This window comes from Diadema antillarum, unplaced genomic scaffold (assembly GCF_040938485.1).
Source record: "Diadema antillarum isolate AM-2024a unplaced genomic scaffold, OU_Dant_1.0 seq00000248_RagTag, whole genome shotgun sequence".
Taxonomy (NCBI): domain Eukaryota; kingdom Metazoa; phylum Echinodermata; class Echinoidea; order Diadematoida; family Diadematidae; genus Diadema; species Diadema antillarum.
In genome coordinates this window covers 435625-450000 of record NW_027271292.1, presented here as the reverse complement: position 1 = coordinate 450000, position 14376 = coordinate 435625, and the positions used below count along the sequence as shown (strand labels likewise).

Sequence of the window (14376 nt, the reverse complement as noted above, 5' to 3'; positions counted from 1 at the left end):
ACTGAATTAAGAAAAAATAAGAAATTATTTGTTTATTCACTCACGTACACAATTCGATACAAAAGGAAGATTTGAAGTTGCGAAAAATGCTGGCAGAAATCGAGAAACATCTTAAATAAAAAGAGCAAAATAATTCTACAGAGAAGTAAGAAAGTGAAAAAAATAAGCGAGAGGTAGAAAAATTTCAGTCCCGAAAAAGAAGAATTCAAAAGACCCTTTGACATAGATAAAACACTTTGACATAATCATAACTGAAACATTCATAAGTGATGCAATTTATACCCAAAAGAACAAACTGATCCATCAAAACGTGTTATTTGGGTGGTGGAGGCCTTACCTAATACCTAAACCTAAACAGATGAGCAGGCATGAATCTTAAAATGCAGGGGTCCATTTATGGGAGACTTCATGAAATGACTTGTACTTCTCTTTAAAAGTCTCTCATAGCTATAAAATATGAGCGACTTTTTGTCATTCTGAGATTTGTGTAAAGACTTTTATGTGATGACTTCATAAAGCGGACCCCTGGACATATCTAGAGATCCGACCACTGCTTGATTATATTTCTTCTTTTTTTTTTTTCAGTCGCTCCGAGTTTTCAAATGGATCCACTAATCGCTTTTCTCAATAACACGTTTACCGTCTAAAGTCCGCATGAAAAGAAACTTCAAAGAAATTAGTATTTAGGGCAATGCTGAAGACAGGGTACACCAACAGAAAACTTGCAAATGAATTCAGAGAAAGGTTTTCATCTCGCTTTCAGTGTAACCACTTTGAAGAAAACTAATTGATTTTAGGATAGTAAGCCTCCAAATGGGCTCTTCCTTTGTTGGAAATATGGATTTTTTCTCACCTCGTCCTCATTTCACTCTAACTCGTGTCTAAATAACAATTTCTTAATCTCTCATAAAGCTTCTAATGGAATCCTTGAGAAAAAAAAAGGCGGAGAAATTTGAAAAAGGAAATGAAAACATTACTGTACTATAGTTGCTGGCAAGTTGTGGCTTAAAACATCGCTTGATTTTTTTCTTCTTTCTCTCTGTCTTTCTCTACCCCCCCCCCACCTTTTTCTCCTTACGTTCTCTCTCACTCATTCTTATCACTCACTCTCTATGTAATTCTCCTCTTGTTTCTTCAAGGATACATGTATCTCATTGAACAAAATGTCCTCAAGATGAAAAGGAAAGCACAACCTTTAAAGACACTATCTAATCATTTGCATATGAAACTAAAGCCCAGCTTTAGTGCTTCAAAATAGTTCTAGAATGCGAGTTAGGGATAGAAACTATCAATGTGAAAATTTGAATAGGTATAAGCAATGGTAGATTTTGTTAAATATACAAAATGTGAACAGTAGTTACAATACAAAATGTTTCTAGACTAAACCGTCTACAGCTAAGGTTTACTGAGAAATAAAATGATATCTCTTTCATGTTTCAGATTTTATTGCGATTTTTTTTTTTTAATATGGTAGGATGTTTTGTGATACAACTGACCTACAAGTATGCATCAAAAGTGATATCTGGAACATCTTTAAATCACTGTTCCCAATAGTGAACAGTACCTTCAAGTCGCCTTTTTCATAAACCAATATGTGCAATGATCAATTCCACCTAAGTCATAACCGAAATTAAGGGAAAAAAGGTCCGTCATTGCTCTTTAAAATCTTAAAGAGATAAGTGAACAGGATCTGGAATGCTCCCCTCCCCCCCCCCCCTCATCTTCCTTATGACGCTATCTCCACAATATCTGCAGAAGTCTTGGAGGCAAGAATCCCAATCGTAGGTGGGACCCTACCCACCCAAACCGTTAATTTCATTTGCACTGAAAGGCTAATGCACCAGGCCTGATTTGCACATGACCACGGCATGTGATGCGCTTGTGTTAGGGTATCTATACTCTTCAGAAGTAAAGGACATGGACTAAAACCAGAAGAAGAACAACATACTTTATAATTCGGGTTAGACCTTCATATTCATTTTTGCGTATGTTTTTTTTGTTGTTGTTGAATAATTTGATTTTCCCCCATCACGTGCCTATCTCTTCATACTTTTTTTACGGCAGATATAGAAAACTTATCTTAACGGACAACAGCAGAAGAACAGCATTTCAGCATCCATACATGGGCCACGAACGAAATCACTTTCTTTGACATAGCAAAATTACATGGACTAATCAAATTAAACCTGACCTAGCATCATCTAATGAAGCATGGAAATCAACATCAGTGAGTGATTTTCCTAGATATAACTTTAACTATTCAGAACAATAACTTTATCCTTGAATTAAAAATCCAGTAAAAAAAAAAATAGAGATTGGTTCGAAATCATTGGTAGATATTGGAAAAAAATATATATAATGACTTCGGCTCTCATAACTTGACAAGATGTGTGATAGATAGTTTGGAGGAAGGCCTCTGTTTTCATGTCCTTGAACAAGATGTGTTTACTACGTCGACACTTTAACCAGAATGTACGACTTGGCACAACCTTGTCAAATAGAAATATAGGTGATTAACACACACACACACACACACACACACACACACACACACAATCACAGAACCGTTAGGTATAAAAGTATAGGATTATAATCATCGTTATGATGCCTTTTTATCATTAGAATTAACACGCTGACAATTAACAGCACATCGATGACTTTAATGATTCCAATATCCAAACCCAAAAGGACGGACATCGGCTTTATTTGGAATAGTTTTCCAAATTTACTTTTGAATTTCCTTTTATTTGTAGGCAATCTAATAAGAAATACATAACACATAATTATGTGACGGCGGAAAGTAGAAAAGTGGAATTCATTGTATTTCGTAGTCATTTTTAGTTGTAATAAACTCTTTTCCAACATATCATCTTCTCGGTTCTCTCTCTTATAGTGGTATCCATGTTATACCTTTCAAGTTTAAAAAAAAGCAGGTTTTTTTTTCTGTATATGAGCTAATGAAACAAAGGGAACATGAATATACTGCATAAGGAATCTAAAAGCAGAATCCATCGAAGGCTGGAAAGGAAGAATCATCTTAACGCGTATAAAGTAAAATCCTAAAAGTAAGATGGTTGTGTTGAAGACGTAACAGTAAGAAACCGAGCAAATAAAAAAATCCGGGCACATCAAAGTCCGTTTCATATTTTATCATATTCGCAGTCTTGTTATCTTTATCCTATGCGTTTGTGTGTTATGCCCCCTTTTAAACAAGGTCGACAAGACCTCTTGAATATGTACGGGTATCTATTTTTGCCTTACAGTGCTGGACTAAATTTTCTTTAGGAATCTGTGCAGAATTTTCCAGTCACTGAACTGGGCTTTCACTACTCATTATCGGTGATTTGGATCGATTCTCTGAATTACTCTGGTATCATGATTGCATCATATTTCGTGAAAACATACCTGGAGAACTATCACAAGAAAAGCTCAATGAAGAGACAACAGTAGAAAACGATTCACAGAAAATGAACACTGGACCGCGGATATGAACGTAAAAATCTCAGGCGATTGAAAGAAATGTATGATTGCAATATTTCCCAATTTCCAACGGACCTTAATTTACTCAGTGTTCGATTCTCTTGCCTTCAAAAAATGAAATTCTGGCATAGGAAGTGAAGAAATAAACACAAAATAATCAGAGTACGAGCAATATTACATTGCGGCTCCTCTCTGAAATAAATGCCAGTGTGTGCAGTCAGTGACCGTAAAGAAGCAATCAATTATTCTTCTCGAACGGTCCAATCGGCTTGATTGGCACTCTCTCTGATTATGCCGACGGACACAGAATGTTACGATCGGCGTAACAAAGGGACAATTTAGTTAAAGCTAGTACCGCAGTTATATATATTTTTATTTGACACCATGGAATACATTCGAGAGTTCATCGGAAGATGCAAGTCAATTTGATTCTAATTCAGCAAGGTGTTTGTTTTATTTATGACGACGAAACGAAGAGCAATGGGAGTGATTGTTTTTCAAAGCAAGCCTGTCAACTGGTCTTTAATCATAACATAATTATGATAATCGACTCGACCATGAAAATGTAAAATGCTAAAAAAAACAAAAACGCTGTCCTCGAACTATTAAACAGCCCCTACTCTGAGTCAGCAAACCAGCACATGGAGCTTTCAGGTATCACTTTTTGTTCCAACGAAAAGAGCTAAGAATGAAAAAAAAAATCAAGAATTACCCCATGAAGTGAAGCTAGAGGTGTTTATCAGTACTTATATTTGGCGACAAATAACTCCTAAATTGCGGTAATGATTCACATTGTATAAAAACAGAACACACACACACAAACAAAACCCAAAAAGGTGTGCGATTTGTCTGTCAGACGTTCAATGGTACAATGCAAGTCATTGAAGTCAATGCAACGTTCACGAGCATAGCAGCATATTTTGAAAAGATGTTGATTGCACAAATTATGGCAACATGAATGGCAATCTATTATAGACCACACAATAAGGGTTTTGGTCCATCAATAACCTTCACTTTGTATAGAATCACCTAGACAAAAGCCTCTACGGTAATAACGCAGAAAGGTCTTGAAAATTGACTCTGGTTTCATTGTCCCAAGGAAATCAATAAGCATGAACGGAAGTGGAGGCGAAACTTACATTAGTAAGATTAGAGTTTACCGTCTGAGATTGGTGAACTTAGACTGCACAAAGTGTTGATGATACACCCACTGTTTTCTCTTCATCACTTGATTAGATGTAATATGTTTATATTGTTGCATAGCAGTCACAATTATACATGGCCCTTGTTGTACCTCATAATACAAACGAGTGATTGTCAATAGCAGCAAGTTAAGTTTTATCTACAGGAGTAATGTCGAGGATAAGAAACCAAACTCTCGAGAAGAAGAACAGGTGGATAGGGTGATAAAGAACGCAGTAAAAAAGTCTATATTTATTGCAAAGAATACGATTTTGTAAAAACTGAAAAAAAATGCCTTTGTATTTCATAAGTCCATTATTCAGAGTAAATTCGATTATTGCAGCGTTATATGAGGGTAATCTGAGAAAAACGGATTCTGAAAAGTTGCAAATTGTTCAACATAGAGTTTTAAAAACTGTCCTTTTGGTTGAGCTAAGGTACTCGACCTCAGCAATCTACAATTGTTTGTCATTAGATACTTTGGAAAAACAAATGTATAAACAATTATTGCATGTTACGTATAAAATTTCTAATGGAATGCTTCCAGACTATGATTATATTTTATATAACGAATCATTTTCTGGGAAACAGTATGAAGAAATTTGTATTTTGTAAGGTTAAAACAGAAGTTGGAAAAAGAACTCTTTCCTTTAGTGGAGTCTAGAGTTGGAATCAGTTAGCTTATGACTTGAAAAGTAAGCTCTCTCTGTTCAGTTTCAAACGAGCTCTTGATATATCTCTGCTATAGCATGAGCAACTGCCCAGGATTTTTTTCTCTCTCTCTATAAATATATATATTATATTGTTAAAATAACATGTTACGGTTTGTATTTGCTCCGTTTTCCCTTATTTTAGCTTTTTTTAAACAACGTTTCGTTGTTTTTGTTGTAACCTGACACTTATTTCTTTGTTAATTATTGTACATGCAGGTTTGTATACTTCCTTTGTTTTTATGTTGTTCACAGATTTGCAGAAGAACAGCTTCGCTGAAGCAAATTGCCGTGAGTAAATAAAATAAACTGAAACTGAACTAAACCAACATTGCAGCATACAGTTTGTACAGGAACAGGTTTTATGTCACATGTTGACATTTTAATAGAGATGTCTCTACCACGGGCCGGACCCCACCACGGGAGATTGACGGATGTGAATATTATACCAAAATGCAGATATTCCGTTCTCGTATACATGAATGTTGATGTTAACGGATGCATAAAGATAAAAACAACACTCATCAGCTACTCCGACTTCTCTATATTCATCAGATTTCGACTAGAAAGAATAAAGTATGAGAAACAGAACGATTCAGGAATGCATTCAAACGAAAAATAAATAGCGTTAAGTCATAGTGGCAACATACTAAAGGTAAATTTTCATTGTTGAGATCAACCAGAACTAAAACCTTTGCAGACCCTATACGAAAAAGACAATTCTAGGCCATGGGGTAATGATATTTAAAGACCAATTTGCAAGCTTCCTGTCGGTTCATTATGTATTTCTGAACTCGAGACAACCCTGGTAATCCGAACCTCATTCGTCACTTCTCCCTCCCTTTTTCCATTTATCCCCTACATAAAATGGGGAATCTATAGTATACATTTTCAACCTCAGCTCCTAGATATTGCAGAGTGGTAAAAATATTGCAGCAAAAATAGAGAATAATTTGAAACACGTCGGGGTTTATCTTAATGGCACACCACGAGTAGATGCGGGGCTTCCACTGGTTACTTCGAAATTATGTGACTGATACTGGTTAACGAATTTAATCAAAATATGCGCAAACGATCAAATCATTCAAACACTTAAATCACAGGGGACGCGGAAAGGGGGAGGGGGCTGCAACCACCTCTTTTTGGCCCTTACAAATAGAATGAAATAAAATCGATAAAATGGAAAAAGCATGAAAACCCACGACCTTCCGATTATTTCGGGGGTTTCACTGACCCTTGACCAAATCACGAAAAGTACCCTCTATTCCCACCTTCCCTCCCTCCCCCCTCCCACACACACACACAAAGGTCTGCAGCCCCTGTATCAGTCCAGAAAGGAACACTGTGTCAAACACATGATGTGGTGGTGCGTGGCTTGTGATATTAGGATTAGATTAGTTGCCGGGAAGGTTGACGTTTATATGAATTTATTTGATATCAACCTTTCATTACATGCACTGTAGGCCTACTGTTATTCAGAATTTTGCCTGATGAGATTCTGGTCATGGCAATACAATAATGATACACATTTTGTGGTTGAGATATTAGCACGTTCGACTGTTTATTGATGTCTGGAATAACCTACCTGATCAATTAAAGCAGTGTACTTCACTGTTTTCCTTTAAAGATCATTTAAAAAAGTATTTATTATTGAAATATGTTTCCAGTTAGTAGTCTTTGATCAATGTACTTTTTCTTCTTTTTTTTCTGAAGTCTCAGTAAGCCCTGATCCATGCAAAGTGTTTTTTTTTATTTTTTTTTCATTCCCTCCCGTTCCTTTCTTTGATAATGATATTGCATACATTCATTAAAGCGTATACCTTACCCCCAAAATAGGCATGCTACAGCCTTTATTCTCTCTTGCACTGTCACCTGCACACACGACGCACTATCACTCGCACACACCTACACTTTTATTGTCTACTATACCATGCAGCAGTCAATGGTGCTGCGTGCTGGTTTTTTTTTTTTCTTGTTTTAAAGCGCCAAGTCACTATTTTTCTTTTCTGTTTTTTTTTCTGTAGCAAAATGTGTTTTGTGTATTAAGATTAAGAGTTTTATGAGTACATATATAATTGGTGTTGTATTACATTGGTATCACATATTCAGATAGGGCCTCATCCACGTCAAGCTCTGCTTATGATGACGGTCCCCTGTATTGATTTCTCCTTTGTTAATAGATACAGTATGCCTTAATATGTTATTTTGATTCATAATTATGCCACTTCAGACTGAATGTTGTTACGTAAATGATTTTTCTTTGTATTGATTTGTATGTATCTGTATCATTTTGTTTTCATTTGCAATTGTATTCGGAGAAAGAAAATGCAGAAATAAACCAAACAAACAAACAAACAAGTATTTTTGTGCTCAGAGTGCTACTGGCACATGCAGAAAACCCCATGGCATTGTTCACACTGTCCTAAGTCCCGGGGGGGGGGGGGGGGGGGGGGGGGCTATGCTAGGAGTCCTGTGCACCATCTAGTTCAAGGTATATGAGTTTCATGTTGCCAATATGCTGCGCATTATGATTATATTCCCTGTATAACGTAGCACAATGTATTATTATATTAACATATTATTTATATACAACTCCCGCCTTCACTCTTGCAAGTTACATTTAGCAAAGAAAAGAGGACAAGGACTTTTTCCCCCTTTCAACATGTCAACAAGACATTCCAATTGTAAGGATGAAATTTACTCAAGGCATTATTGTAATCGGTAAATCTTTACAGGGATAAATTGTCATATGTCCATCCTGCAACAGTATAAATCAAACACAAAATTGATTTCTATTGGATTTGATTGATTTTAAAGGGACTGTACAGTACTGGTTGAGTTATGGGATTCATGTTTTGAACATTTCTAAGTGAGATAATGAGAAACCTCTTATGAAATATGAAAGAGCATGTACTTTTAAGAAGGATTTACTGTTTATTTGATGAAAATCGGTTTTGAAATGGCTGAGATATCCAAAAAAAGTGATAATAATAAAAGGCGACAGGCCACACCTTTTATTAGGATCTCTTTGTTTCACCTTGTTTTTTGATATCTCAGCCATTTAAAAACCGATTTTCATCAAATAAACTTTTGATACCCTTAGAATTGCATGCCCTTTGCCATCTCATAGAGTGGTTTCTGAATATCTCATAAGATGTTAAAAGCTAAATCCTCACCTCGACCAGAACTGTACACACCCTTTAATTGACATATTAAAGGGATCATACAGTTTTGGTTGAGACCTAATTTCAAGTTTCTAACTTTTTTGGTGAGATAATAAGAAACCTCTTATGAAATATGAAAGAGCATGTAATTCTAGGAGGAATTCAACGTTTATTTGATAGAAATTGGTTTTGAAATGGCTGAGATATCCAAAAAAGAGTGATTCTTATAAAGTGTGGGACCCTCACTTTATTATGATCGCTTTGTTTTACTTTGTTTTTGGATGTTCATCAAATAAACTTTGAATTCCTTTTGAAATGTTATGCTCTGTACTTTATCATAAGTGTTTTCTTGGTATCTCGCAAAAAGTTAAAAGCCCAATTTTCATCTCCACCAATACTGTACTGTCTCTTTAAGACTACAAAATTGTTAATGGTGTCCTTGCTTCCACTGTTCGCAATACCGCATCTATACCGGTTTTTGTTTTGTTTTGTTTTGTTTTGTTTTGTTTGTTTGTTTGTTTGTTTGTTTGTGTTTGTGTTGTTGTTGTTGTTGTTGTTGTTGTTGTTGTTTTTTTTTTTTTTTGGGGGGGGGGTCAAATATTGTAGCATTTTCCCCGTCTCATAACGTCGTGCAAAGGCACAACATAGACAGAAAAAAAACACCCACAGCTTGCTAAAAAGGACACATATAATTTCTGTTGTATGTATAGCGCAATAGCACATCCTAAACATAATAGGGTCATTTATGAATTGGGAAAATGATGATTCCCTTGATGACATTGATACAAATTGCCGTTTCGACATTTTGCAATATGTCTTTACGCCAAACAGACGAAGATGAGATGCGGCATGCTATAGATCTTCTGAAATCTCCAGTGGTATTTTAAAACGATTTCTTTAAATTATTTCTGTTATCTTCTAATTAATAACTTATATTTTTAAACTAATTTTGAAAAGTTAAATCTTACAAGAAGAAGAATTAAAACAAGATAACAATCAATATGGACAAGGTAAATACAGTGAAAGAGAAATGTAATATCCTCATCTCTCAATCTATACGACCTTCTTCGGTTTGTGACAATTAGTTGCACAATGTCTGTCATGTTTTACCCCGATACTTAAACACATGAAAGGAGCATTCATATGGAATCAATCTGCCATGTCAATCGAGAAAAATTTGCGAAGAAAAACGACAACAGTCCATGCCAAATTTGGGCGCGAATCGCTAAATTTGTCATTTGGAGTCTTGTAATATACGCAAAACAATTGTAATGCCAAGGCGCCTCGGAGGAATCTTAATCCGATGTAATGTCGTCTGCTATGTGCTCCTCTGGCGTGTTTCACAGACAGTGATACAGATTTCCTCTTTTCTATATTATTTCGATTAAAAAATATATCAACATAAATTTCAAATCTTTTCTTAAGAAATGAAAGTTAACATGCCTGTGCAAAATAGTCCTCCATGGTATGAGAAATTATTGATAAAAATCAACGTTTTGCAGTACATTGTGTAAAGGCAATGGAGAAAAAAAAATGTTAACAACTTTAAATCGTTCATTTTTTATGTATGGCACGAACAATGTATAGATATATACACGTACATGTAAAATGACAATACAGGAACCAATAAACCAATTAAAAAAATATCATTGTTCTAAAGCTAAAAACATGATATGAACAGTTCTGGGGGAATTTGAAAGAAACGACGGCATATTCTCAAACGAGATTGAAGACAATATTTGACTATGTTGTGGTTTAATAAGCCATCTATCCCGCACGTAGCTAACGTTTTCCTTGTTTGTCTGACGATATTTACCACCGTGTTGTCTACATCGTGTTCACTTCCATTTTCTACGTTACTCCGCATCAACTCCCACTTCTAGTGACTGGTTCTCTCTTTTTATGAGAATTAAGAGTATATTTAGGATAAGAATATACTCACCATGAACAGAATTTCCCTCGACATGTATCATAAAAACAAAAACGCCAAAGAGCACCAAGTTTTGGCTTCCTGATAGCATGGTGGCGAAAGGAAGGCCCACCAGTTAGACGATCTACAGGTCTGTGTCTTGATCTCGATTACGATGTGTCTATACAGGCAGAGAAACTTGAAAGAAATTCAGTGGAGGTAATGAGAACCTCCTTCAGACCAGTCACCTATCGTTGTATCCAGTCAGACTGAGGGACCATGCCTTTTATACCATACTCTCCTCCTCGTCCAGTCAGTGGTATAAAAGCTCAGGACTTGCGCGCACGCAATTTAAATTGGTTATAAAACGACGCCGCATATAATAGTGCGATAGTCACGATCTTTTAAACGTGGTCAGCAGGAAGATTATTCATGTTCAGAAATTGATATTTATGTTCAGAAATCGATCGCTTGTAAAAGGCGTCAATGCTGATTTATAGCTAAAACCAGTTTGCTCTAATGTAATCCAAGTTTACTGGCATTCTTTGACAATGGTTTGTTTTGTGTAATGAGAGTGCGTAAATGTATCTGCTCAATACGCTTATTGAATCGAGATGTCGGTTGTTACTTTCTTGAATAAGAATTTCTTAACAGAGTGAATGCCAGCACATGCGGGATTTGGATTTGTGTTATAATTATACATGCATAAAATGCATGTGTAAATGTGTGTGAGTGTGTGTGTGTGTGTGTGTGTGTGTGTGTGCGTGTGTGTGTCTTGTGTGTGTGTTTTGTGCGTGTGTGTCTTGTGTGTGTGTGTGTCTTGTGTGTGTGCGTAGGCCCTACTTTCCTGGAAAATTCACTTAATATGGTAAGATGGTGTCATGATTTTGAATAAGAATGTTTTTTTTTTTTAATGAAAACAGATAAGCAGCTGCAATATTTTTTATTTATCATAGGCCTTAAAACTGCAGGTCTCTCGCATTTTTTTTTTGACATAAGGGGAAATATCTTATGAAATTTGAAAGAGCATGTAATTCCAAGAGGAACTCAACGTTTATTTGAGGAAAATTGGTTTAGAAAATGCTGAGATATCCAAAACAGAGCAGTCCTAATAAAAGGTGGGTCGATCGCTTTGTTTTACTTGGACTGTTTTCGGATGTCTCAGCCATTCCAAACCCGATTTTCATCAAATAAACTTTGAAGTCCTCGTAGGATGGTATGCTCTATACTATTTCATAAGTGGTTTCTTGGTATCTCACAGAAAGTTAAAAGCCCAATCCCAATTGACCTCCATTGATATTACACCATTTTTTTAAGTTGTACGAATAACGGATAAAATTTACACATATAGTACTGCACGTACTAAGTAGCATTTGAAGATTACAGGTATGAAGTGTAATGCATTATAAGCACCGGCCCTCGGTCGCAGTCGATACAATTTTCTCTCTTCACTTAAATTGTCACTCGCTTTTCTCTTATCGGACCCTATGGAAGAACAGTCAAATTTTGGAATTATGACTGAACGGGCAATCTCCAAACTGTATGTATTCTTATTCAGGGGCGGATCCAGGAATTCCGTAAAGGGGAGGCGCCTTTACAAAATTAAAGGGGGCGCACGCCTCCCCTATTTTTCCATTTTATTTATTTTGTTTTAACAAACAATAAGGAGGGGGCGTCCGCCTGGTGCGCCCCCTTTGGATCCGCCACTGTTATTGCAAATTGTGTATATTTCATCTGAAGACGGAAACAACAACAACAACAACTTGCTTTTCTCTCATTTCTTTTGTTAATCCCAACGCTTCAGGTTTTTCAAACATACAAAACTGTAGCGACATTAATACGTAGTACCTGCCAAACCACAGCTTCACTGGAAAGTGGGCCTACATGAAGAACGATGAGGGGACACTGTGGTATAGTGGATAAGATTCCTAACTTTAGATCGGAGGACCCGAGTTGGAGAAGGTTTTTTTACCCCCCCCCCCCCCATGTCCCTCTCGGCCCAGGTGTTGAAATGGGTACCTGGATAGGATGATAATAATTCATGGACCCTCTGGTAGAGCAGTGGCAACACTGAAGAGGCTACCATGGAAAAAAAAATAAAAATCACATTATTATCATCAGTATTAGCATCATTATAATAGCATAGATACACGAGGAATGTGTCCTTCAATATCACGTCATATCACCACCCCGCCCCGACTTTTTAGGTATTGTATATGCCGTTGCCATGGACACAGTAATAACAAAACCATAGTCATCCCGTGATTAAAAATGTTAATGTTTCTGAATTGTTCTGTACGTAGAGTGCTTTGATCGTCGAAGCCATCAGTGAAATTGTCCTGATCATTTTAAATTCAAGAACTGCACACTATATGACTTGGAAATGGTTCATCAAGCCCTAAGCACGCAGTCAATGCCGTCAACCCGTTTCAGTCTCCGTTTTCCGTGTTTGTGAGAATCCTAAATCTACCTGCATCATTGATCAACTACCTGTGATGTAGCAAAGACTCACCTCGACAACCTGTTGAAACCATCGGGGGACCTAAATTTACTTTACACGGAATTTGTTTATCAGCTGAACACGCATATCAGAGGTTTGAACGTAAACCGTGTCCCATACCTATGTATTCGCGTTAGTGTATACGTCATACGTACCAGTCTCTCGAATAGTCCCACCAGAGTGTTTTCGTGTTACTGTGTATCGGTCATACTTACCTTGAAACCTTCATCATGTCAGTCGACAAAACTGATACGAGAAAACCCAACCTACGGCCTCGAATGAAGTCTGATTCTCATTCTCATACGCCTGTTCAAGAGGGTAGATGTAGATCTCATGGCACTCCTCCTTCAACGGTGACACACCTGCCCAAAACGTTCAGCCTGAGCCCAGATAACCTCAAAAGCATCGAGGCTGTAATTCAGAATGCGGTTCAGAATGCAGTTACCGCAGCCATGGAGACAGAAAGGATGAAGATACATGCTGCTATTGAGAGAAGTGAAAACAGATTCTGTGAACTGCTGGACGAGAAGATGGCAGCCCTACATGAGCTGGAGGTTGCCGTCGACTCCAAGCTTCACCAGCTTCGCAGTTTTGAGTCATCTGTCGAAAGCAATTCAGCGAAGATCCAGGATGCCAGTCTGAGACTTGAGCACATCGAGCAATATTCCCGGAGGAACAACATCCGTCTGCAAGGAGTGAAGGTTTCTCCAGGTGAAAACACAGACCAAGTCGTGTGTGACATCGCCCAGCGCATTGGAGTCACTGTCAGGCCAATCGACATTGACAGATCCCATCGCCTACCTAGTCGTCGTTCTCAGTTGCCTGATGGTCAGCCATCCTACGCGAACGCTGCGAGTCGAGCTTCCCCACCTTCCATCATTGTGAAGTTCACTTCCTACAAGGCCAAGTTCGAGATGATGAGGAACCGTAGGAAGCTGAAAGGCTCTGGCATAGTGATTGTTGAAGATCTGACAAAGAAAAACGCTGATCTACTTTCCCAGACATCCCGTCACACAAGTGTAACTACCTCATGGACTTCAGATGGCCGTGTCTTTGCAATGGTAAAGCAAGACAATGGTCGCCTGGTCAAGAAACCCATCAGAAACTTGTCTGAACTGAACTCACTGAGATGATTCGTTGAACTCGTTTAGCCTTACACTTTGCCAATGTAATGCTTCAGTTGTCTAGTATTATGTCTCTAAACAGTATCAATCGTTATATACATGTACATGTAATTTTGCAAGTTATCTTTACGATAATCCCCGATGGTTTTTTACTCGCTCCTGATATTCACATACCTGGTTAATATTTTTCTTTCTTCTTTTTTTCCCTCTCATTGTGTCTGAATTTGAGATTCTTTGATTTTGTTTTGTTTTGTTTTGTTTTCTTTATTCTTCTCTTTTGTTAAGTGTCCATTCTTTCTCTTCTTTT

General features: G+C 37.2%; 1 protein-coding gene across 1 annotated transcript in view; it reads right to left on the bottom strand.

The window, feature by feature from the left end:
• Positions 1–12979, bottom strand: part of LOC139729637 (embryonic protein UVS.2-like) — a 13922-nt gene extending 943 nt beyond the window's left edge. Inside the window, exons 1-2 of the mRNA XM_071640564.1 lie at positions 12958–12979; position 1 (exon numbers count right to left, since the gene is read on the bottom strand). The exon at position 1 is cut by the window's left edge and continues 335 nt beyond it. Coding sequence (XP_071496665.1) covers position 1; positions 12958–12979 — 23 coding nt within the window. The remainder of the gene's footprint in view (positions 2–12957) is intronic.
• Positions 12980–14376: the final 1397 nt, after the last annotated feature.